Here is a 26711-nt window from a genome sequence, read left to right on the forward strand (position 1 = left end):
TGTAATACTCTAAATTAATGCTATCCAGTAAAAATATAATATGAAACACATGTAATTTTGAGACTTTTAGTAATGACATTTTAAAAAGGAAAAGACAAATTATATTAATTTTAGTAATATATTTACCCAATATATCCAAAGTATTATCATGTCAATGTGAAATCAATATAAAACTCATTAATGAAATACTTTACATCCTGTTTTTTGTACTAAGTCTTTGCTATCTGGTGTGTATTTTATACTTACAATACATTTCAATTTGAACTACCTTCATTTCAAGTGCTCAGTATTCACATGTGACTGGTGGTTGCCATATTGGATAGTGTAGCTCTAACAAAGCTTATTTATGGCCAGTTGCAAAACCGTGAAAGACCTAGGGCATCTCATTTTATCCCCACCAATACCTCTGGCTGCCATCTATCACAGAAGTCCCACAGACACATTTGGTTCCACCTAGAAAGTGTCCGATAAATGTGAGTGGGTTGCCAATATTAAAAGTAGGAAATATGTCTTTTGATCAACCAGGGCATCTAGCAATATTTTGCATCCTAGTGTCATGAAGCAGGCCAAGGTGAGAAGGAAGATCCTTCTTAGTTGATGAGAGAGAAAGGGGAGAGAGGGAGAGAGGAAGGCAGATAAACAGAGAGGGAGAGACAGACAGACAGACAGACAGAGAGACAGACAGACCAGACAACAGAAATTATTGTCCAGGAATAGCAGTGGATGGGTGTCTGGGAGGTATATGGTTCAGCACCACGGATAGCGACAGCAATACCAGTGTGATGCAGAATGAGGGAGAGGAAAGGCGCTGGGTTGCTCTGGCTCGCAGCCTCCTTAGAAAAAGTATAATGTCGATTAATACCTTGATTATTTCACACAGAATCATGTCCTGTTTGCTGGTATCCTCTCTGGAATGTCCTCCATACTCCAAGCCAACACCTATGTAGATGTTCATGTTAATTGCTGCTGCCTAAATTTCATTACCCACCCTGATTCCAAAAATCCCCTCTTCTCTGAGCATGGAGGTTATTTTCCTGTAAATTGCCTGAATCCATGTACTGATTTCCACAATATGTTTTTTGAATCTCTGGACTGTGGGCTGTCTAGCTTCCATAGCATCCTGTGAGCAGAGGGAACAAGAGCTACAGATGGTGGTGAGTCTAGTAAAGGTGACAGAAGTTTCAAAGGCAGGAGAGGGTGCCTGGGTTAAGTCAGTCTTTTTCTCAAAAATACCTGAACACTCTGGCCTAGAATTTTCCAAAAGCTAAAGAACAAAATTTCCTGTCTTGTCTGAGATGTTTTCTGAAGTGTTTCTGTGACCTTGGGTAGCTCTCCTATCTTGGTCAAAGTCTCCTCACTGTGGAGTGAGTATTGGTCTCATCATCTAAGTTCCTTCAGGCAAGAGCAGCCTACAAAGTTGTGGTTTATGGGAGAAAACTTATCTTGACCCTGGTAATCCCATTTTTCTTTTCTTTACCACCAAAGTTCTCAAAAAACATATTGTTATTCACTGACTCTACTTCTTCACCTTCAACTACTGTTCAGTTTTGGATAATCTGGCTTTTTCCCCCCAACTCGTCAAACTAACTCGATGTGACCAACACCAGTGAACCCTCGTTCAGTGCTCATGCTCCTCAATTCATTAGCAATTAACACTGCATGACTACTCCAACCTACTCCCCACCTGCTCCTCCTCTTGTTCTTCCTCATCACTATCTTGATTTTTGTATTGCATTTTCTGTTCATTTAACATACCTTATATCACTTACTTTTTAAAATAAACTGTGTTGGTTATTAATTTTGTCTCTTGGCTCCCAATTCATCTTTCTGTACTCTGCTTTGTGATGCCGGGTCTGGGACTCTGCAAACCACATATCTTCTTGCTGATTTGCTCCTTGTTAGGGTTCTTTGATAGGAGGTACTAGAGGGATGTTGCAAAGTGAAAGGAGAAGAAAAGAAAGCTCCTCTTTCCTTTTTGCTAACTATTCCTCTAAGCATCAACCAGCAATGATTATTCACCCAATCAGGGAAGTTGGTTTGAAATTACAAGTTTTTTCTTAATGTTCCCCAAACCAGCCTTATTATGCCTTTTCAGATACTGCACCAGGCTCCAAAACCCTAAGGTGCCAGAAGTAGCTGAATAGTGTCTCCTCCTCAGAAGTCTGAATCTAATCCATCCAGGTCTCTTCCTAAAAGTTTGTAGGGTCTTACAGCCCTTTTCCTCCCAAGTCCTAGAGTTGATAGCTACTCCTCACAGCTACTATCTCTGTGATAACTTAGTGTCATTCTTCTGCCTTTTCAATTCACTGATGCTATTTAACTATTTCTTTATATTAAATTATTTCTTAAAATAAACATGGGTTTGTTTCTTTCTTTCTTTTTACCAGACCCTGACTGATACAGTACTTGATCCCAAGAATGATTCCAAGAAGTACAACCTCAAAGGTAGCATTCCAGAATTATTTTGGTCATATCCTTGGACTTGAATGCAGTGCTCAGATGATTTTTCCCAGTGAAAAATGAGATAATAGTGATTCATGGCAATGCAGTAACATCACAAGCAATTAAATTAGAGCCTATGATTGAATTGGGATAAAATGCTTTCCTGAAGCAAATTTTTAGGGAACCTGGTGGCTGCTACCCTTAGCCATTATGGCATTCATGATGCCCACAAGGACTGTGGGATGGGATGGCTGCTCCTGAGTGGAGTACTTACAAAAAACAAAGAATTAATTTACATGGCACCCAGACAATCAGATTGTTTCTATGGAAATCCTAATATTCTCATTTGTTTCCTGTAGTTGCAAGGTTGACCACATAGAAAATCAGAAATAAAATTTAGTTATGGTGTTACATATTTATAGTGTAAGTTAAATCCATAGCCTCACCAAGTTGCTCCTGTAAAAGTTAAGGCATTAATTGGAAGGATTGGGACAATGAGATGTGGAATTAGAACATCTGGGTGAATTCAAACAAAGCTCATAATCTTGATTCCCAGAGTCACTCTGAGCTTCCATTGTCAGCAAAAACATCCCGCCCTCCCAGTTGTTAGAATGCACTGGGACTTGGAGGACCTGAGTCACCACTTGAGCTGAAACAAAGAGGTTCTGTGCCACCAGCCATGCACCCAATTACAAGGTTCCCTATTAACAGAGGCAACTAAGGCATAGCTGCCAGCATCCTGCTGAGAACTAATTACACCCCATCACCCCTTCTCTTCTCCCTTAACCATTTCCCAGAAACAAAAACTATAAGTGTCCTGACAGCTATCCCTAATCAAAGGACATTGTTCTTTCACAAACACCTATACCCTGGACTTGGGAGTTGACCAGCAGGGTGACCCATCCCCCTAAGAGTCTTCTCCACACCCTTAGAGATCCCTTTATTCCTTCCCTTGGGGCTGCAGTCTGTTCAGACTCAGCCTGCCTGCTTGAACATCCTTCAATAAAGGCTTTGAGCTGGTCCACCCAACTCCTCTCTGCTTTCAGGGCGCAAACCTAACACCAATTCTGAGGAGACTAGCCTTCCCTTCCTTGATTAGTCTGTGATAACTTCAGCTGGGGGAGTTTCTTTGCAAAGTGCTGCCAATCCCCCTCAAAACTCATCCCAACCACCCTTTGTTGCCACTAGACCCATAATTAGGTTCAAATCTCAGCATATTCCAGGGTCACAAGAATAAAAGATAAAACAACTTATATACTCAAAACAATTGCAATTTTTTGTTAATTAATATCAGCAGGCATGGGAATTGTATAGCAATTGATTCTAAGTATGTTGGAGAAAGGAAAATACCTAATTCATTGAGGGGTACATTTACCAAAGATCTGGATTTAATATTATATCATGTAGCTAAAATGGAGTTAATAGTTTCCTGTATTTGTTGCTGGAAGTTGAACTCAAACATAGACTTTATTCAATGAGATTGAGGTGCCAGAACTTCCCAGGCTTAATGTAAATAAGAAATCCAAAGACTGGGGATATGGGACTGTGGGAGTGGATTTATCTTTTGCAAACACATGCACCCAAACTATTGTGTCTCCTGAGAGGGTCCGAAGGACAATCCCTCTACTAAGAAATTGAGAAATGTATTAGTAAGGAGAGTATCAGCAACCTTAAAAAGCTCCGTGGTGGCTGTTTTCTTTTGCTTTGGAAATGCTGCCCTCGAAACGGGCTCCCTGATTTCAATGGGGAGGATAAAATATAAGAGTAGCAGAGAGCAAGAGACAGAGTATAAGTGGCAAAAACAAGATGACATGCTCATTGTAATCAAAGATTAGTGGGTAATCAGAGCATTTGGCAATTACTAACTGATCACAGGTTCTCTAGAAAATAAACAGATGGTCCACCTACCAAATGTTTATTGATCAGGAATATCTCCAGTACTGGAATCCAAAAACCTGACTTGGATTGTCAAAAGGGAGAGTCAGAGCCTCTCATCCAATTTCCAGTCAGAAGCCAGTTCAGAATCAGCAACGCCTTGATCGAAGGGGTTACATACTGTAAGACTTCTTCAATTCTCTCCCAGATTGCCTATTGATATTTATTAGAATTATGGTGCACTGTGGAAAGGGACCCAGAACTTTTGGGGATATAAGATACTGCTTCTGAATTTATGCTATTTTCCAAGAACCCAAAATACTTTTATGGTCCACCAACCAAAGTGGCTTATGGTTTTGAAGTTATAAATGGGGTTTTGGCACAAGTTTAATTTCGAGTGAACTCGATAATTATGGGGACTCAATCTGTGATTACATCCCCAGTTTCTTAATGTGTAATTGACATAGACATAATAAAAGCAATTGGGGGAATTGAGGAGACAAAGGCGATCATTTAAATTTGAAAGACAAAAGGATGATTGATGATACTTACATCAGTCAGGGTTAATACGGAGAGGGAGGGAAGGAGAGGTTTACCAGGAATCGACCTACATGATTCTGGGGGTGGTTGAGCAAAACCAAAACCCGAAAGGTCAAGCCATCAGGAAGGAAGGAAAGATCAAGGGCTGAAGCTGCAGTCCATAGGAAAGATTTCCCTTTCCTCTCCCCCTCCCTCTTCTCCCCCTCTTCCTCCTTTTTCTTCTCTCCCCCTCCCCCCAACCTTAGCCTTGCTTTTAAGGGCAAGCCAAACTTCTGGAAAGCCAATTACCCAGAAGAGCAGGATGTTTAACCTGTGTCAAGGGCATGCCTTGGGAGGACCAGGGAAAGCCTGCTACTATGAGCACCATTTTTGACTAAGTACATTTTTGTTTTTTGAATAAGCCACATTTTTCAACACATTTTAAAAATTACCCCCCTCTCAAAAAAAAGGTTTAAAAAACTTCTTCTAAGGAAAGTTCTTTGAAATAGTAAGGGAGATTGCTAATGGATGAGGTTTGGGGAAAGCATCTCACCACTCTGGGGAGGTCAAGAGAGCCTGCTGGGAAGCCAGCACGGCCTCAGGCTGGCTGGGAGCTCTGGGTTTCTCTGGGTCTCCAACCCCTCATATGTGATGTGAGGGTGCAGAGCAGGTTTAGCCCAGTGAATGAGGCTCACCAAATGGGGAGGGCACCCAGCTAACTTGTAGCCTTTCCCTGAAATGTCAGCTCAAACTCCATCTTTCCAAGAGAGGTCTTTTCTCTGATTATTCCCCTCCCTGTTGGCCAGTTCTCCCTTCACTGGGCCCTTCACAGCCTCTCCCACCTCCCCTTCATGCAGGGCCACACTTCATAACCATATGCACATGGCAGGAACAGCTGAAGACCACCAGTCTCTCCATGGGCATGTGAGCTCCATGAGGATGAGAGCCTGTCTGGCCACTCTCCTTTGGATGCCCAGAGTCCATGACACCTGGCACTTGGTCAGCACTCAATGCCTTCAGCTAATTTGTTTGTTTGTTGAATGAATGAGAGCAAAGCCCATCATCTGATCAGACTTTCAGGCTCTGCACGGCCACCTTCAGCCCTCCCATTGTAATGCCTGCCTGCAGGAATTGCCAAAACAGCCATTCTCTCGCTTGCAAACGTGCTCCCGAGATGACTCCTTGACACTTGGTGCACTTCTGGTGTCCTGGGCACCATCTCATGGTTCTTCATACTCGGTGTCATTCACTCCACCAGCTTCCCTGGTTTACAGTTGAGGAAGCTGACACCCAGAGAGGTGAGGACGAGGATAAGGATGACAGCAATCATAGCAACATGGACTTTAAACATAGCCCTGAACGTGAGTCCCTTTAATCCTCACTACAGCCCTGAGCTCTGCACCATGATGGCCCTGCTTCTACAGATCTGGAAACGGAATCTGCTGAGAGAGAGCCAGGGTTTTCGCCCTGGTCTCTGTGACTCAGAAACACATGCTCTTACTGCCAAGTGATCATGAATCAAAATGGCTGTAAATCCAGGGCTTCCCCTTGAGCAGTGCCTTCCTGCGACCTCATCAGGCACCAGGCTCTGAAAGTCTACACCCTCCATGTCATCATTTCTTTAGACTTGGGGGCCCTAAGAAGAACAACCTGTGATGGGGTGGAAATGTCAACCCCCCACCCCACATTCGGACCTCCAAAAAGCCAAGGACAACAGATTTGCTTCTCCCAACAGTGCTCACTCTTCTCCAATTTTCTTGACCCCAAAAATAACAAAATCCCAACTGGATACACAAGATGAGGAAGACTAGAAAAGTACATTTCAAAGTAATTGGTATTCTACAAACATCCCAAGGGGAGTGTGAACCCTGAGAGAGGAAAAGCCATCACACTGAACCAATCCTTTCATGATGATCTCTTACAAAACCAGAAGGTGGCGCCCCTGGCTATGAAATTTGCAAAGGACCCCTGCACATCCTCCGCAGCCTAGGGAAGGGAAAATTACCTGTGTGAGAGCTAACAGAAGCTGAATTTTGGGGTCCCAACTCCTGACCCTGTGTGGCTGCAGGGGAGTGGATGAGGGGCAGAGTGGTAGCAGGTGAGGTCAGAGAGAACAGCAGGGGACCCTGCAGGGCCCGAAGGCATTGCGGGAATTTTGGCTTTTGCTCTGTTTGCAGAGGAAAACTCTGGAGGGTTTTGAGCAGAAGAATGCTATGGTCTGACTTATGTCTTGAAATGATTGCTCGGGTTGCTGTGTGGAAGAGATTGTAGGTGGGCAAGGAAAGAAGCCATGAGAACACATAGGACGCCCCTGCAACAGTTCAGGTCAAGATGGTGGCTGAGGAGGAGTTGTTAGATGTGGTCAGATTCTGAAAGTGTTGGCAGGATCTCCTAACAAACGGGTTGTGGGAAATGAGCAAAGAGGAGTCAAGGGGACTTCAAGTGCTGGGACTGACGCAACTGGATGGATTCTGGTGCCATTTCTTGAGACGGTGAGGACAGGAGGATTTGAACTAAATTCTTTCTGACTCCCAACCCCAGAGCAACAAGGTAAACCTGATAATTTGGCTTCAAGGCTTTCTGTCCCCCTCTTGTAAATTTTATTCACAAACCATCAGGCAGCCATCCAGTTATTCATTTGTTGGTTTCATTTCATAAGAATGTTTTAGTAACTACCATGGGTAACATGGGAGGCACTGGGCACATGGGGATTAATTAGACTCACACCTGCCCTCGAGACATTGATAATCTGGTGGGGGATTCAGAGATCAGCCGCCTTCATTTCTTCATGTACTGTCATTTAGTCACTAAGCAAACATTCACTATCACTTAGTTTCTGGCGAACAAGCATCACGGCAGGTATTGAGGATGATCTTGCCTTTAAGAAAGTCCTAGTCCAATTGGAAAGCCTGGAATTAGCCATCCTCACCCATTCATTCGCTTATTTGTTCACTGAAGAGTCACCAACATCCAGCCTGTGCAGGGTCTGGAAGAGGACTTCTACTGGATGACTCAACAGTTGGCTTTCCTGGGCGTCTCCAAGCAACAAGGCTTCCTGCTAGAGCCCTGGCCTTCCCTTGGGGTTCTGCCTGCTGCCCTCACCATGTGAGCGGCTGCCAGAGCGCATCACAACACCTCCCCACAGCATTCTGGGTGTTAACTCTGATGTAATCTTCCTGCAGAAAACCATGAGTCCATCCATCCCAGCAGTAACTCCCACAGCCATCTGACCCTTCTTGACAAGTGCAGGTCCCAGAATCCAAGATGCATCCACTTTGGAAGCTCCTGGTCCTCCTCAGTTTGCTGTCCTTGCCCTCAGCACGACACAAGCAGCACTGGCCTGGCCTGGCCAAGGCCCACACGAACAGCAATTCCATCCTGGCGAGAAGTAAGCTAAGCCTGTGCTCTGCTGGCTGTCATGGGGTCGGTGGGGAAAGTACACTCTAGGTCTCGCCACTAACTTGCTGAATGACCTTGGGTTGGTCAGTTACCCTTTTTTCTTAGACCTCAAGTACAGACTGTTGAGATTGGCTTGATAATACACCAATTCATAGCACATTCTTATTATCATGAATCATGGTGAGGTCCCTCTTTGATTTTATGTTATTTGCCTTTTTACCTCTTACTCTCATTCCCATTGTCTCTTCCTTAGCAAGCACTGCAGTGCGTATGTGTTTAAACATACCCAGATCCCTGTAAAACATGCAGTGTTTTGATTTACATAAATGCAGTATTTTGATTTACATAGATCCCATTGCATTTGACTGGTTTCACTGTTGACATCTGTGGCTTTAGACTGGTCCGTGAAATTCGTTTACTTTAGCACCACTTGGTCATTTCCCTAGGGATGGACACTTGAGTTGTCCCTAACTCCCCACCACTATACACTACTCTGAGACAAATATCCTTGCAGCATCCCTGTTAGGAACTGTGGGAGAATGTCTCTGGGATGTACCCAGAAGGCAGATGGCTGGGCCCTAAGGCAGATGCAAATTCAGTTTAACTAAAGGCTGCCAGATTGCACTCTAGAATGTCTGTGCCAGTCTACACTCACCCCAGCAATAAACGAGCATACCTGTCTCCCATGTTTCCCAACACTAGAGAGTGTCCATCAGTGCCAATCTGCTTGGGCTGCCATAGCAAGATAACGCAGACCAAGTGGCTTAAACAATAGATATTTTCTCACAGTACTGGAGGCCGGAAGTCCAAGATCAAGGTGCCTGCAGGGTTGGTTTCTGGTGAAACCTCTCTTCCTGGCTTGTAGATGGCCATCTTCTTGCTGTGTCCTCACACGGCCTTTCCTCTGTGTGTGCACAGAAAGAGAATGCACTCTGGTGCCTCTTTCTCATCTTATAAGGACATCAGTCCTATTGGATTAGGGCCCACCCTTATGACTGAATTTAACCTTAACAGTCTTCTTCTAGGTCCTACCTCCAAATACATCACATTGTATTTCAATATATTAATTGTGGGGGCAGGGTGGGGAATGGAGGGGGACATAATTCAGTACATAACACTATCTTTCTACTATTTGTCAGTCTGATATGTAGTTGAGTGATATCTAATTGCTTTTGCATGACTTTATCTAATTAATAGGACAGCTGAACATCTCATCATAATTTTATTAACCATTTTGACCTTTGTGAATTCCCTGCTTCTACCTTTTGTTCATTTTATCACTTGCTTTCCTGGGTTTTTAATTTATCCTCTTTGATTTGAGGAGATGTTTATTTATCCTTGACATTATTCCCTTGTCAGGTCTAAACATTACTAACATTTCTCCCAAACTGTCACTTGTCAATGTTGTTGGGAAGTCCTTCATTGAATGGGAATCTTTTCAAACTCACTAGATTTCATTTTATGGTTTGTGTTTGATGAGTCTTAAGCCTTTATCCTCATCCCAGACTTTGCTTTTTTTTCCTAACAGCTTCATAGTTTTACCTTTCATGTGTGGGATTTTAATCCATCTGGAGGCCATCTTTACGTACATGTATGTATGTAAGTTAGAGATCATTCTCACTTCTCTCCATATAGTGAGTTCCATTTTCTCATCCCATCTACTAAATGATCAAGTTCCCAAACATTTGAGTTCCCTTTTGAGCTCTGTACCCTGTGCCTGTGTAACTGTTTCTGAGCCAGTAACATAATATTTTAAATATTACATCTTTGTAGAATGTTGTTTTATTTAATAGACCTTTGTTCTTCCAAATGAATTTTAGAGTGTGTTGAGTTGCTTAAAAAATCTTCTGGAAATTTGTTTGGGGTTACACTGAATGTTTTTTTTAATTTAGAGAGAATTGGCATTTTTACAATGTTAGGCCACCGAACAAACAAACTTAGTATATCTTGCAATTTATTCAGATTTTATTTTATATCACTTAATAAAATTTTAAAGTCCTATGGCCATCTTGAGCTTTGTTAAATTGATTCCTAGAGAAGTCACAGTTTTTGTTACTACAGTAAATACAGGGTGGGACAAAAGTAGGTTTACAGTTTTGAGTACATGAAACAGTTATTCTTGTATTATTATTTATTAATTATTGTATTATTTTTTGCACAAACAACTATAAACTTACTTTTGCCTCACCCTGTATCACCTAATTTTCTGATATATTCTTTAGTAGGTATTACTGTTATAGATTAGAAGAATACTGTTGATTTTTGAAAATTAGTCTGCTATCTTATTAGTTATAATTAGACTTCTTATTAGTTCTAATAGTTTGCTTTATTGATTCTTTTGGATTTTCTATGTAGAGGATTATATCATCTGCAAATAGTGACATTTTTATCTCTTCTCTTCTCAACTGTATATGCCTTGTGCCTTTTCCACATCTTGCAGTAGAGTTAAAGCCTCTGATAGGAAGGATAATGTATCTAGAGTTCTCCACTAAGTGAGAATATAGCTTTTATCATGTTAAGGAAGTCCCCTTATATTCCTAGCTTTCTGAATTTTTCTTAATAATAAATCAGTATTAGCCTTTAACAAATGTTTTTCTGCACCTAAAATTTAAACAATTTTTCCCTCTAGTCCATCAATATGTCAAATTGTATTAGTGTATTTTCTGATATTAAACCTATCCTAGCACTTTTGGAATAAATATGATATTTTAATAGAGTACATTTTGTAATATAATATATATTTATAATGTATTCATAGTGTACCATACTAAACATAGTATTTTATAATGTAATATAATGTTTTAATAATGTACTTTAAAGTATTAGATTTGTTGGTTAATAACTTATTTAGGATTTTGGCAAACTTTTCATACATAAAATTGGTGGGCTACTGTCTGTCCTTACACTGTCTTTGAGGCTAGGAAAGTTGTACTAGCCTCATGAAATGAAGTTGGCATCTTTTTTTCCCCCAATTTTCTTTCACAGTGACCTCTTTATAAAAGTTTGCTTAAACTTTTCCATAAAACCATCTAGATCAAAAGTTTTTGGAAAATAAGATCTTCAATTATTTTTCTATTTCTTAATAGTTTTATATTATCAATGTTTCCTGTTTTCCTTCATTACAACTTGGCATTTTATAGTTTGCTCTAAATGTATCAATTTATTTAGTTTATCAAACATATGCATGTGTAGTTGCGGGCCCAGGTATCCTCATCTGTACAATGGGTGCTGTTAGAATGCTATTATGTGGGGCTGCTTTTGAAACTTACGTGCAAGGTGCTTTTCTAACCGTGAATATGTTTCTTGCTACAACCACCTCTCATGTATCAGTGCTTAGCTACAAATAACAGAAAACCTAATTCAGCCTGGCTTAAACTATTAAAAAAAGTTATTTTAAACAACTGAAAGTCGTAAGTAGGGCAAACCCCAGGTTTGGTTTAATCAGCAGCTCAGAGCTGTCATTCCAAACCGGACTTTGTTCATTTTTTTAGCTCTGCTATCATCACGGTTTCATCCTCAGGCTGCTAGTTTCTGTGTGGTAGGAAATGGTGGCCAGTGGCCTGTGGGGCTACAGACTGTCTAGCTCCTTTCCACTAGAAGAAAAAGAAAAAACACTTCCCCTCAAACATAAAACAAGATTCCCCGTTTAGTCAAATAGGACCAACTTGGATCACATGCCAACTTTGAACCTAAAAGAGTCACCATGCAATGATGGCTCAGATTATCGACAACCTCATCTGGACCAGGAATTGGAGATAGTGCCTGAATCAAAACAGTTTCAGATGGAAATGATAGGATGGTTGAATGGAAGGAAGGATGGGAGGATGGAAGGATGGATGGGTGAATGGGTGGAAAGGATGTTGTTTTTTGTTTTACCTCTTCCACATTGGCAAAACATTTCCCTTTGAGGATTTTTTTTAAATCTGGAGAAACAACAACAATAAAAAAGTCACTCAGGGTGACTGGGTGAATTGGGAGGATGGGGCAAGAGGGTAGTGCTGTTATTTGTTCAAAAACTGCTCAACACTCAGCATGGTGTGGGCAGGTGCACTCGTAAATCACCCATCATGAAATGGGCAAACACACTGAAAGAGTCTTCAAAAATAATTCAGGGAAGTCAAACGCAGCCTCTCACAACAATGCCAGCTGGCACACTGATACAGATGAGTTCCTAGAGCACTCACCTACTGCCTAATGGGGGAAGCCTATACTACAAGGGGCCCACCCTCCAGAAGATAATTCTGGTTTCTTTTTAGGTTCCCCCATTGTACTGCCCCTATTATATAGATGAGGAAATCCAGACTCAGGGAGTTAACAGAGCTAAGATTTAAACTCAGATCTGTGACTCCAAACACACCTTTTTGTTTAGAGACAGCAGAAACATGGGGTGCTGAAAGGGGTCTGGGAGCAGGTCCCGGAGGAGGGACAGTGAGGTATAGCAATGGTTTCTGCTGCTCTGCACTAACCCATAGGGCAGGTCCTAATCATAGAAAGGGTCAAGTCTGTGAAATAAGTGTGCCCTGTGGTGAAATCTGAGGTTTGTCAGAGATGGACCCCTGGACCCCATCCTGGGCAGGAGAGTCTAGAGCCAAGAGAGGTAGCACTTACACATGTACATTGCCTTTAACATTCCCTTTCCTTTTGAAATTCATTCTTTTCTGCTGGGAGCTCCACTCAGTTCTGCAGTTGATTCTGGGTGTGGTGTGAGAGGATTTACATTTTTCTCTCTTTTTGCGCACTTGTTTTAATCTTCAACCAACATTCATTGTGACCTGTATCTACAGTAGGCTCTATGCTCCAGACTCAGAGACAGAGCACAGGGTGAATGTTCAACCAAATATCTCCTTTGAGCAGCTACTGCCCACCGGGCCCTCTGGAGAAATGTCACGTCGCCCCTGCAGAGCACAATTTCACAGATGAAGAATGTGGATCTCAGTGTTGGGAGCAGGGGGGTGACATGCACCAGTCTCTCAGCAAGAAGTGGGTGCACCAGCATGCAACACAGTCCCCGACTCCAAATCCCCTGCCTTTTCCATGACACTGCAATGTCACTGATCCTTTATCCATTTCCAGTTATTACCCAGGGCCTCATGAAGCACAATGCAGAGGGCCGAATACAGAACATCTGCCTCCTGGACAGTCTGAATGCCTCGGGGCAGGTGGCCCCAGGGATGGTGGGTTGGCTAATCAGCAGTGACGTAAGCCTCCAGCAGCAGAAAGAAGGCAGGTGAGACCTTGAACCCCATCCCTGGTTCTGGGATTCTTTACAGAGCGCTGGGTCAGAGGACAGAGCTGGGGAATGGAAGTTCAAGGCCTGGGAAGAGGAAAGGAAGGAATACCGGAAGGAGGAGATGTCAGGCCCAATATAAGGATGATTGAAGGGACCCATACAAGGGGTATTTGGGAAGGCAGCATAGCAGGGTAATTAAAAGTGAAGGCTTGGGAGTAAAAGTTTCTGCATTTAAGTCCTGGTTCCGCCACCTACCTTGGGGAGGTTCCCGGACCACTCTGGCCTCATCTATGCCCTGGGTACCCAGAGCACGGCTTACATAAACATCTGGGGTGCCGAAGGAACTCAGCACTAGAGTCAGACATTTGAACCCCACGCTATCACTTGACAGCTGTGTAACTCTGGGCGAGGCGTTTGAGTTCTCTAAGTTTCAGCCTTGAGCCCTCACCAGTGAGATGGGCATAATAATTGTCCCTGCCACTGGGAGTTTGAGAGAATTTTGGGGAGTTTTTTCTGCTGTCCATGGTGGATGCGTAGCCATTACTAGCTCCAATCAACATTGCAGAACTGGGCTTGTCCTGCGCACCTCCATTCCCACTCCCTCCTCTGGCCGGACGCAGGCCTCCCAGCTTCCCAGTCTCAAAGCTGCTCACCCAAACAGCACCATTCCAGCCTGCCATACCCTGGAGCTCCCTCCCTTCTCTCTGACTCGAATCCCTCATTCTCTCCTTGATGGGTGCAGCCACAATCACCTCCCTTCATTCATTCCTTAAACAATGGTAACAAGTATTCATTGAGCACCTCCTGTGTACCAGGACCTAAGCTGGGTACTGAGAATGGAGCTAGAAACAAGACACACAGTCACTGCTTTTTGGGATCTTAATCCCAGTTAGTGAGATAGGTCACAAAAGTCAATAACTAATCTCAGGTAGAGGGAGATGTCATGAAAACAAATTCATCAAGGGAAAGGGCGAGCTTGAGGGGACTGATCGGGAGGACGTGTCTGAGGAGGTAACCCTTAGCTAGAAACCTGAATGAAGAAGCAAGTGATATGAGGGACATGAGGAGCAGTGAGTGGAAAGGCCCTGAGGTAGGAAAGAAATTGGTGTGTGGCCGGGTGAGCAAGATGGCAGGTGAGGCCAGGCTCTGCAGGTCTAAGGGGCCGTGGGGTGGAGTTCAGGTTTTATTCCCAGAGCACTGAGAAACCAGTGGAGAATGCTGAGTGAGAGGGGAGTTGTGCCCCTTTGGCTGCCATGTGGAGAGCAGTCTATAGAGGCCAAGATCACCGCAGGGAGCCCAGAGAAACTAGACTATCTCCAGACAGGAAGTGATGGTAGCCTAGACCGTGCAAAAGTGACAGAGGTGGCGGGAAGCGACCAAACTCAGGATAGATTTTGCAAGCAGAGACAACATGACTTGCTGATGGTTTGAATGTGGAAATGAAGAATGGAGAGACTCAAAGACAGCTCCTGGGGTTTGGGCCTGGGCAACCCGGGTAGGTGGTGAGGTCATCTACTGAGCGGGGAAGGTTTGGTGTGAGAGCAGGACTAGCATCCAGGTCTGCAGTTGGCTGAGAGTTACACAAATCAGTATGACAGCGAGGAAGTGTTAGGGCATGCTGGGACACCTTGCAGCCCAGGGCTCCTGTAGGTGGCTCTTGCCCTCAGAGCATAAAAGGCTCTGACTCCAAACGTACTGCCAGGCCCCTTTTATAGACAGACCAGACTTGTTTGTCAGCCCAAGGCCTTGATGGCTGAGGTCCCTCACCCTGGCAGGACCTCTGCTCTTTCCTTGTGTAGCGCCAACATCACCAACATTCAGCTGGACCATGTCAGGACTCAGATGTCTTTCCATAAGGAGTGGTTCTCAGCCAACATCTCACTTGAATTTGACATTGACTTGAGATTGTAAGTCATACAGAAGTGGGGTCTAAGAGGCACTCCTCCTCCTCACTGGGAACCTGGGAGCTGGGTGGTGGGAAAGAATTTGGCAACCTGTGGAACCCAGGTCTTTCTGACCCCAACCTAGTTTCAAATCTTGGTTTCCAAACTCACTTGCTGTGTGATCTTGGGCAAGCCACTTCATGTCTCTGAGCCTTGCTTCTTTCAGCTGAACTGTGGATGGCAATCACTGGTCAGTGGAGGCAGGTCTTTGCTCATTTAAACCTATGTGAGTATATTGATTTAAAAAAGAGAAGCACTGTATCTCATCATCCTTCCCTTCTCCTGTTCAAACTATCCTTTAACATTCACTGCCCCCAAAGAAAGGGAGGCTGCAGCTAAACAGTAAAAATATTAAAAATAAGATAAACTCTCAACCTTTGAATTTCCAAAGGCCCCTAATTGGTCTATTAAAAGGAATTTCAGATGCCACGCTGGCTCATAGCAGTTTTCTTTTTAACCACAGACTGCAGGATTTAGCACGCAGGCAATGTGGAGCCCCACTGGGCTGGCTTGTTAGAAGGACTCAGTGTGGACAGTGCCATCCACTCTCTGTTGGCTGCTTCCACCTCCTACTCTTTCTCCGCCTCCTGCCCTTTCCTCTCCTCCTCTCTCTCACCCCCAGGAGGCTCTTCAATAACAAGACTGCGAAGACACATGCACACATGAACATCGCTGTGGAGTTCTGGCTGGAGAAAGATGAGTTTGGCCGGAGGGATCTGGAGATAGGCAATTGCCACGTGGAGCCCAGCAGCGTCCGCATGACAGTCCTAACTGCGTAAGGTCCCGGCTGCCCCTCCCCAGGGCTGGGCTCCTTCCTGACTGGCCCTAGTTGTGCCCAAAAGTCTCTGCCGTCTCCTGGATGAACTCCAGATAGCACCCTTTCCCCAGGATCTGTTCCTTCGCCTGCATCCCCTCCCACTGATGGCCCTGCCATCTGCCCAGAAAGAAACCAAACTCTTCCCCCTTCTCACTCCTGCAGCCCATCTTCTCCAGCTCCATCAGTGACTTCCTGGCAGCCCCCACTTGCTCCCTTCTCTCTATCCTTCACTGTTCCAGTTCATGGTCCACTTTCTGGGCCGTCGCAGGAGCCTCCTCCAGCTCTCCTTGACTGTACCTCACCCCCTTCACTCCATTCTCCTCCTGCAGCAGAAGTAACTTTCTAGCACAGAAATCTGATCATGCCCCCTGCCCCTGCCCCAGACCTTCCAATGGTCCTCCATTGCCCCTCTGGATGAAGAGCAAACTCCTGGATGTCACTCAGGCCCTACTTTCCTCTCCCCTGCCTCACCCTACCCTGTCCTGCAGCCCTTTGCCCTGTAGTCTCTCTGGAGGACCCTCCCCTCCATCAACACACCATGTATTTTCACTCCACCATATTTTTGCATATGCACATCCTTTTGCTGGGATGCCCTCCTCTGCTTCTCTAAAGCTCCTCCTCAATAGTAGTGAACAAGACAGAAACAAACAAACAAACAAAAACAAACAAAAAGAAAAACAGAGGTAAATGGAGATCTATAAACTGACAGACCAAGTCTGTCAACCTCAACAGACTACGAGTCCCTTGAAGCCAAGATTCATGTCTGATTTCTCTCTGTAACTCCAGAATGCTGAAAGCAACAAAGTTCTCAGTGGATGTCCATTCATTTATTCATCAGATAGTCACTAAGTGCCTAGACCATGCCAGACTTTCATGGAGAGGACAGTGCAGGGGAAAGACTGGACTCTGAAGCTCTACTGACCTGATCTAATCTAATCAACATTTACTCACTGCATGACCTTGGACAAGTCCCATCACCTCTCCAAATTGCCCCTTTGACTGTCGCTGACAATGATGTCTCTAACACAGGGCTGGCTGCGGATTGAATGACTGTATAAGGTGTACTCGATACACAGCATCTAGTATTATTTTGTCTGTATTTATCTGTTCTGTACATCTACCTCTCTTTCCAGAGATCTCTCACCAAAGATGAAACATTTTCTCTGCAACTTTAGACAAAATCTGGAAAAAGCTATCCCACACCTGATAGAAGATCAGGTAAGTCTGAGAAAAATATTTTTGCCTTGGGTGTCCTTCAGTCTGAGGATCAGGGAGTAAACATTAGCAGTTTAGCAAAGAGTTTCAAACCTTGGGTTTAGGACCAGAAAGATTCTCAATTAAAATGTTCAGTTTTGCCATCTACTGGCTGTGTTGTCCTTTGTCAAGTGGCTTAGACTCCCTGAGCCTCAGATTCCCTCTCTGTAGCATGAGAACTATCACAGTCCTTATTTCATAAAAATGTCATGAGGATTCGGGGAGATAAAACATGGAAGTGCTGTGCATGGTACCTAGCATGCAGCTGGCGCTCAGTACAAGGAAGCCAAGCCACTCTTGCCATGATTCCATGTGGAAATCTAATGGAATCTAAGCTTCCAACCACAGGCCCCGCAGTCTTCTCTTCTCAGTCCCTGACCTGACCCTCTTCTTTGGGCTGGTGGTCCAGGTATGTCCTCTGATCGATGAAATCCTCAGACAGCTGGATGTGAAACTGTTGAAAAACCTCATGGGTGAGTATCTGTGTTTATCCAGGGAGGACTCGGGATGGGCAAATGACTGGAAGAGGTCATTTGCAACAGGAAGCAAATAATTTGATACCATTTGGAAATAGTTGTAATGGGAATGCCCTGGGCAGGGACCCTCAGTCAGCATGGTGGGTGAGCGTTTCCCCCACCACAAACCTGAAGGTTGGGGTGCGGACAAGCTAGTGACTGACTCCTCTCCTTACAGAACAGCCTGCTGCTCATGAATTCAACCAACTGTGAGTCCAGCCCACCCGTCCCATGCCAGGCTTCAGTGTTCAGCTTCCTATTGGTGATCAGAAAGAGAGTCCACATCTTGTGACCTTAAGTCTCCCTGAGAGTGGGGCTTCCATTGCCCAGAAATCCTTTACCACAGATCATGTAGATATCCTATCCTCCCCCATAATAAATTGTAGTTCTGAAGAGTGCACAGGTCCCCCTGCCTGGGTCCTGAGTTTGGAGTTCCAGAAGGAAAGGCCTGCTGAATGACTCTCCTGATAATAAATATACCTGGGTTTGCTCATTAGCCCAGAAACACCAGAGAAAACATTCCTTTCTGGTATTTTGCAGCCAGAACCCATCCACAGATGTGCTTATCAGGGCAGGGAGGATCCTATTGAGATTTCCCAATTTCTCATTCACTTAACCCACATTTACTGAGCACCTACTATGTACCAGGTACTTTGCTGAGCTCCAAGGGAATGTAGAGAAAGGGTGACCAAATAGAAAAGCATAAACATTAGCATCAAACAGATCTGAGTTCAGATTCAACTCAGCCCAACAAGGAGTTCCGTGAGGGTATGAAACCATGTGCCTTGGGGTGACCAATGACCCCCCCCATCCCAGCTCCCAGCACAGAGCTGGCATAGAGTGAAAGCTCAGCTAATATCTGAGGTTAAATGAGTGAACAAATCATGATCCTAGGAATCACTAGGTATGTTTGGGACAAGTTACTTTTCCTTTTGGGCTTCCTCACCTGCAAAATGAGAGTAGAAAGCTTACAGGATGCAGAGCAGCAGGAGTTTTCACACTGCTGGTGGGAGGGAAGTGGTACCAGCACATTATAAAACTGGGTGGCAGCATCTCCTAGTGCCACACATGGCACAGCAATTCCACTCCTAGGTCTATGCACGGCAGAAACATGCGCACATGGGCACCACTGGATGTGTATGAGATTGCTTATAGCAGCAGGGGTCATAATGGCCCCAAAGTAAAAATTCCCTAAGTGCCTATTGAAAGAATCCATAACCAGAAGATCTTACGGGACAGTCACCTAGCAGAATGTTCTATAGTAATGAAAATGGCCTCCAGCTGCACACAGTCACGTAGTTGCATCTTGCACACCTAATAAAGCCAGATACAAATGAGCTTATGTTGCATCTCCCATTTATACGAACCTGAAAACAGCAAAACTAATCTATTCTGTTAGCAGTCATGATACTGGTTACCCCTGGGAAGTGGGTTAGTGACCGGGAGTGGCTCAAGTGAGGTGACATTCTGTTTCTGGATCTGGGTGCTGATTATGGGGAGGGTGTTCAGTTTGTGACAATTGTCAGTTTGTGACAATTCATTGAGCTATTCACTTAAGTGCATTTTTCTTATGCAGGTTATACTTTAACAAAAATTTTTTAAATAAACATATTTATCATGCAGGATGTTTGTTGGAGTATGTGATAAGCCACTAGCAATTTGTTTAGCGTATGCTAAGTCCATAGGGCACGCTTATTAAATGTCACTTAATCCATTGTTAATTACTTAATTAATGACTATTTGTCAGAGCAGCCTTGCTCTGAGAAATCACCAGGAGACCATGGTGGGGGCAGGCAACGGGTTTATTGAGGGAAAAAGGGGAAGGGGATAGAGGGGAGAGGCAATTCCTGGACCAACTTGAGGGCCCGTAGGAGCAAGGGAAATGGGGAACAAGGGAAGGGGACTCCCGGTCCTCCACGGGGGCCCGTAGAAGTCCCACCCAGACTTCTACAGGCATGCTTTTTAAACTTGCCAACAGCACATTTCAGTGAGGGTGAGTTTGCTGTATTAGCATATGCAGGAGATCATTTGCATCTTGTCATCGTCTGACCAGGTTGATTAACATATCCTATTGTTGTCCCGTCCAGGTTAATTAACATGTCCTGTTGTTCTGACTAGGTTTGCATCCTGGCTACCCCTATATTCTGACACTATTCAATCCTTAAATATGAATTCCCACCCTCTTCCGCCTGAGGGCAGGGAAAGCCTACTGATAAATCAAGGGGAAATAACACACATTTAATAACAGTAGGACATACATATTAAGTCCTTGGCATGTGCCACTCTTGATGACAGAAACTCACATTCAGCAATCTTGTCAAATCCTCACAGCAACTCCATGAAGTACATCCTACTTTACCCTTAAGGACATAGAGACTCAGAAGGAGAAAGTCACTTGCCCAAGGTCAGGTCACCCAGCAATGAAATGACCAAGTCAACAGCACTCAGGCAGCCAGACTCTGGAGCCCACGCTCTTGACCACTGTGAATCCCCCCTCTTGTCTTCCCCACCTTCCTTCTAACATCACCCCCCAAACACACACACACAGAGGGGGAAGTGATGAAAAACACACACACGGCTGGACTGAGAAGCTCAGATAAGGAACAAATAAGGAAGTGTCGGCATCTCAGAGATGAGAATATGGCAAGAGACTCTCACGTCCCCGTCTTTCAATTCAGACTCCCTAATCCGAAATGCTTCAGTGGGGATTTGCAGTCCTCAATGCCCATGTTCACACAGATGATTCCCTTTGGCAGCCTTGACGTTGTGGGGTTCCTGTTGCTCAGGATTCAAAGAGCAAATATGGGCGGGCTGGGTGCCATCCTCCAGTGAGGTTGCCTGGCCCCTTCGTGAGGCAGCTTTTGTCTGCCTTCCGCCTGACTCCTCCAGGGGTGGCTCCAGGGCCTCCTCCCTCAAGGACCTTCCTTGGGTTTCTTGTGTTGTTTCCATTTTAATGTTCATAGAGCCATGGACTCATTGTGTTTTCTCCTGGAAGAGCTTGTAGCACAATGGGCCTCTCAGGAGGCTGGGGTCTGGGTGGGGAGCCATTTAAGCAGAACCTCAGCCCCAAATCCTCAGAAGCTTGCTCCAGGCCCTGCCTGTCTGTACCCCATGACTTTATGCCCTTCCATTACAGAGTTCTGACTCTGGGCCGGGTATTGGGCTGCGCACTACATTTGTTTCCCCGGTTAACCCTCTCCACAGCCCTGGGAGGCAGGTGTTCTCAGCTCCCTGTTGCAAGTGAGGAACTGAGCCTGGAAGAGGAGAAGCACCTTGCCCAGAGTCATCGGCTGAGCTGGGTTTGGAACTCAGGGCTGTCTGATTTCTCAGGCACTTTCTGAACTGAAGACTCTGTGACAAACTAGCTTTGGAAGTTGTGAGCATTCAAGTCAGACAGCCCCAGACGACAGTCTGAGTTCACTTCTTCCTAGCTGGGCTGCTGACTGCCCTCCCTGAACCTCAGCATCCCCACGGCATTGTTAGAAATGGCGGAAAGCTCATGTCCCACCAAAAGCTTTTATTATTATTAGCTGTGAGTGTAGGAGGAAGATTAATCTCCAAGGTAAATGGAACTCACCTTAAGCAAAAATGTATTTTCTCATCCAAGTTAGGGCACCCAGCTCTCCGTGAACCCCTTTTGCCCTCTCTGCCCCTTAACTGGCTCTTCCAAGGTCCTCTGAAGATCCCCTCAAACTCAGCCACCATCTGATATTGCTCCAGGGAACAGAACCCATATCGCACTCCCAGGTTCTGGAGAACAGACCTTGGGTAGGTCAGAGCCCCTTGAAAAACTTAACTCTGCCCTTTAAAAATGGATCTCTTGATTCACAAAACAGCGCCAATGAAGGCTCCCAACCACAATCAGATATATAGGAAGGAAAGGGGACCACACTACGGTGTCTGAGAAATACGTTGGGGAAGCACTGACATCACCAATGCGGAAAACACTGTCCTGGAAAGTCAACAGCATGTCCTTCCACGTGTCCTGACACCCCCTCAACCCTTGCCCTGCTTGGGGCAATGGAACAGGCAGCACTCGTGGCTTCAAGGAGGGGCAACTTCAGCAGAAGCAGAGAGAAGGCTTTTGAGTTTTCAGCACCCAGGTCTCTGACAAAACCGCAGGGACAGAGAACAGATCGGTGCTCACCAGTAGGTGGCGGGTGGGCGTGACTGTCTAAAAGGGCAGTGTGAGTTGCTTGGGAGGTGATGGAACTTTTCTATATCCCGATTATTATGGGGGTGACATAAAACTATATGGACATTAAATTTTATAAAACCACACACCAAACGATAAAAAGCCAGTGATACTGTGGGTTTTTTTTTTTTTTAAGCCTGGATTTTTCAATTTCAAAACTCAGGGCATAGGAGACATCAAGCATAACACAACTATAATGAATTGAAGCAGGGCTTCCTATTCCAAGCCAAGAAAATTCCCTATGTTGGGTTGGTGGAATGTGAGAGCCCAAGAGAAATTAAGGAGAACATAGTCCTGGTGGGTTCCAGAAAGTGTCTTGCACCCTTGCTACCCCCCACCCCTGGCAAAACTTGTCATGGGACAACAGGTGCCCCAAGTTGATGTGCAGGATTCAAGAGCAGAGGGCACCTGTGCTGATGTTTCTTTCCAGAATCAGGACAGATGACAAGACCCCAGGGAAAGGAAGTTAACTAGGGAGTCTAGGTGGTCCAAGCAGCTGGGCTAGGGTAGCCCTCCATGGTCCTGCCTGAGGCCCAAGGAATTGAGAAACAGCAGGACCATTGGTGTCTAACAAGGGAGTAAGAAGGAAACGCTGACTCCAAAGGAGAGTTCTGGAGAGAAGGGACATACAGTGTCTCAGCAATCAGGGGGCCAGAAGGCACATGGATGTCTCTGTTTTTCTAGTCAAAACAAGGACAGGGCAGCCTCCTCTATGTGCCATGGCACAACTAAAGCCCCTGGAACAGCAAATGGCATTTGGAATGGTAACTAAACTCTAGATTCGTTAGAAAGAAAACTGTACAGGCATATGAGAATATAAGCTAAGATTCTATCTACCAGCTCCCCAGACATGATCCCCTACAGCCCTATAAGATAGATATTATCCTCTCATTTTAAAGAAGAGGAAACTGAAGTTCAAGGGATTAGAGTGACTTGCCCAGGGTCCAAGGATTTGAACCCGGCAATCTCTGCCAAAACCCATCCCCTTTCTGCCATCACGTATATGCAGCCTCCTGTCTTCATACCAAGGGTGGTGACCCGCCCAGTAACTGGCTGTACAGTACAAGCTTCAATCAGTCCCTTGACTTATCTGCCTCAGTTTTTCCTCAAAGGTAGTAGCAACCTGAGCCAACCCATAAGAGTTGTACCAAGATATCAAAAAATGGGGCCCCTTTGAGGATTATTCACAATATACAAGCTCTGGGAAGAATCTAGCGAGTGCTTGAATGGATAACTGTGTTCAAAGCCACAGCCCAGGCACCTTGGAGGCATTGCCGGACTCACACAAGAAGAGGGAGCAGTTCCAGGGAAGGCCTGAGGGAAGGCAGCAGGTCAAACTGGGGACAGGAGCGACAAGACACAGGAGCAAGTTCTGACTCCACTCATTTGCTGTGTGTCTCGGGGAAGTAGTCACCCTCTCTGAACCTCAGTCTCCTTATCTGACATTTAAGGGACAGCAATACCAACCACTCCTGAGGAAGACAAGGTTCAAATATGGAGAGCAACCAGCACATAGTAGGTGTCTAATAGGTGTGCATTTTCTCCTTTCTTTCAGTTGCTCATAAGGTGTTAGGTGTTGCACTGGTCTAAGACCTTTATCTCTCCATGCCTCAGTTTTGTCATCTGTAAAACAGACTCTAGTGGCCCAAGTTGTGGGGACAAATACCCTACTTTCATCAAGGGAAGGGAAGAAGAAAAGGTGAAGGTAGAAACTAGGATGCCACAGCATCCCTCAGGCCTGGAAACCTGGAAAGACTTTCCCAGGATATAAAAGTGAAATTTCATGACAGCATGAAATTCACAATGTGGAAAAGCACAGTAGTCAGTGAACATACAGCACAGTGATCCAGGGAAAGGACCGGAGCCTGAATGCCTCAGCACCATGTCCACCATGCGACTCTGGACGTGTCAGCTCACTCTGAGCCTCAGTCGCCCCCATGTAAAATGGGAGACTCATTCCCACCGCACACAGGGCTGTGAGGAGTCATGAGATGCTGCCTGTGGAAATCAATGCGGTCCTTACATAGAACAAGGGCCTGTGTTACTGGCTGACACTTTATTGTTATCATGATCCAGTGAGTAGAGTTCTAATCCTCTCTGTGCCTTGGGAAACTTATTCCCATGGGACCTCAGTTTCCCCCTCTGCAAAGGAAAAAGCAGCAACCCCTCCCTCCCAGGGTTCTGGAGAGAGTGGATAGCCCTGAACAAAGGGAAATGAGAGGCAATTCAACTCTTTTTGACACTTTAGGAACAAGAGACCTCTAACTGGAGAAAAAGAACTGGACCAGGAATGGAAAAGGGCCTAGATATAAAACTGGGATCTCTTCCTGGGCTCTGGCTGGCTGCTTCTCCTCATGTTCCAAACTGGATCTCCCAGGCCACCTTGGAACACGAGTCCCCAGCCTCAGCCCCACTTATGAAGCCATGAAGTCTTCAGTAACATCCCCATCTCAGGTTTTCCTCTGTATAACTTGTCAATCAAACAGCTTAACTGTGCCATCTACTAATGCAGTTGGCAATTATTTACTTTGGAGAGCCCTGAAAGACACCACCAGCTTGCAGAACTCTGAATTCTCTAGAAACCCATTATCTGATTGCACGTTTCCTTATTCTCACACTATAAAAGGGGCTGCCTCCTCCGCAGGAAGGACCAAGCAGCAGAGGGAAGAGGAGAACAGAACAGCTGCCAGGACCTCTGAGAAACCCAGGTGAGACCTGTCCGTTGTGCTCCCACAATGTGGCTGTGGGTGGCAGGTGTCCCAGGCTCCTCGCTGTGGGGTGGGCCCTGGCTGACTGCATTAGGATCATTTATTGGGGATCTTCTAAAAGAAACAGGGCTGGCCATTTTCAGGTGCATGGGATGGCCATTCTGTCCGCTCCCCCAAGAGACCGGCAATGTCAATATAGAGACATTTGAATGTAGGAATGTAGAAAATGTAAAAGGAATTTGGGGCTGCAGGTGTGACTGCTGAAATTCCCTCGTAGGCATGCTCTCCACAAACCTAGTCAAAAGCTCTACAGCACAAGTTTCAACTTGAAGTTGCCATTGTGGATTCAGACCATCACCCACAAACCTCCTAAAATTCACCCAGTTTGACACATTTTGATACATTTTTCTGGGGCTAGGGTCCTTAGCTTCTAGTGGATTCATAAAAGTTCTGTTTCCCGAAAGAGATTCAGAGGCCCAATCCTGGCTCTTTGGACCAAAAAGCCCTTTTACAATTTCAGCCGGCCACAGCAATGATGATGCTTTAGCTGAATAAGCCAGTTGATTGCATTTTGCCCCAAATAGCCAGGTGTCTCCAAATATATAGGTACCAGCTCTAGCTTTGAGCACCTCTGCTGGCTGCCAAATAAGCAACGTCAGTGATATCTGGGAGAGGACTGGTGCAAAGGGTAGCCATACGTCAGGGGTTCCCCAGAAGTCCACCTAGGTCAGCTTGAGGGAGAAGAGAAAGGCATAGAAAAGAGTATGTGTGTATGCATGTTATGTGTTTGTGCATGAGGTAAGGACATGTTCAGAGACCTATGCCCAGCCACAACTCTGCCATCAGTTTTGCTCTGTGACCTTGAGATTATCATTACCCTTCTCTGGTCCCCTGATTCTCCTTCTGAAATGAAAACTTTGGATGGCTCAGGATTTCCCCAACGCCAGTCTGGATGAGCTGGTGGCACAACCATGTGACCTATGATAGTGTATGACATACAGGCTGGACCCAGACCAAAAGACTTAGCAGGGATGGTGGCAAAACAGTTCACTTCCTCAGCCACTAGCATGTTAAGTTTTTCATTTACTTTGCTTACAGAGCGGGCGCGAGGGGCAATAAGTCAAGTCATTGTGAGTAAGCCAAATTAGAGAGTAAATCTGATGGTTAAATTCCATAAACAGCTGCATGGTCATTGTGAATGTCTGTCTAGTTAGTGACCTGAAGTACAGAGGACCTTCCTAAATGGGAACCAGCCATCAGGACCTGATTGGGGTCAGGGAGGATCCAGGCATTAGCTACCTTCGTGTCCTTTGTGGGCAAGCATTAGGTCACGATTGAGTTCTCCTTGACTGAGGCTTCAAGAAGCAATGTGGATGAGGACAGGAACACACACCTGGGACCATCAGAATTGGTCCTGCTGCCCCCTGACCATAGCACCAAATGCATTTCTGTCTGGACACACATCCACTACCTTCCTCTGGAACATTTTCCCACAGCTCCCCAGGACTTATTCCTGTAGCTCATAGATGGGTCTTTCCCCTCCCCTAACAACTTCAATTCCTAACTAACTAGCCCAAGACCCTCCTGAATACAAAATAGTCAGAGAGGTGGCAGGTTAATCAGAATGAATTTATGGCTTTTAAATAGTGATAACATCTTGGACTTCCAGCCAAGATGGAGGACTAGACAGACACACTGCATCTCCCTCCACAACTAAGAAGGAATACAACTACCTCAAAACTAGAGACAACCAGAAGTTCCAGAAAACCGACCTGCATGGAAGTACAACAAACAAAGATATAGAGAAGAAATAC

The 26711-nt window shown here is 45.2% G+C and overlaps 2 protein-coding genes across 2 annotated transcripts in view; both read left to right on the forward strand.

The window, feature by feature from the left end:
* The first annotated feature begins 8100 nt into the window (after positions 1-8100).
* On the forward strand, positions 8101-18207 carry BPIFA3 (BPI fold containing family A member 3). The gene is made up of 7 exons (XM_090285042.1): positions 8101-8224; positions 13309-13462; positions 15265-15372; positions 16034-16183; positions 17359-17443; positions 17889-17952; positions 18173-18207. The coding sequence occupies exons 1-7, from the start codon at positions 8101-8103 to the stop codon at positions 18205-18207; spliced, it is 720 nt and encodes a 239-aa protein (XP_090141168.1).
* Positions 18208-24834: 6627 nt separating this feature from the next.
* The window catches only part of BPIFB1 (BPI fold containing family B member 1), a 37129-nt gene continuing 35252 nt past the window's right edge, over positions 24835-26711 (forward strand). Inside the window, exon 1 of the mRNA XM_090286240.1 lies at positions 24835-24897. The gene's annotated coding sequence lies outside the window, so the exon portion shown is untranslated. The remainder of the gene's footprint in view (positions 24898-26711) is intronic.

Source organism: Furipterus horrens, unplaced genomic scaffold, assembly GCF_987537825.1.
Source record: "Furipterus horrens unplaced genomic scaffold, mFurHor1.1.pri manual_scaffold_8, whole genome shotgun sequence".
Lineage (NCBI taxonomy): Eukaryota > Metazoa > Chordata > Mammalia > Chiroptera > Furipteridae > Furipterus > Furipterus horrens.

What these genes read in the sequence shown, in the direction of transcription:
- BPIFA3 (XM_090285042.1), top strand. Translation starts at nt 8,101, where the DNA reads ATGCATCCACTTTGGAAGCTCCTGGTCCTCCTCAGTTTGCTGTCCTTG. An exon ending in CACACCTGATAGAAGATCAG is followed by an intron (nt 17,444 to 17,888) that starts GTAAGTCTGAGA and finishes CTGGTGGTCCAG; the next exon opens with GTATGTCCTCTGATCGATGA. An exon ending in ACTGTTGAAAAACCTCATGG is followed by an intron (nt 17,953 to 18,172) that starts GTGAGTATCTGT and finishes CTCTCCTTACAG; the next exon opens with AACAGCCTGCTGCTCATGAA.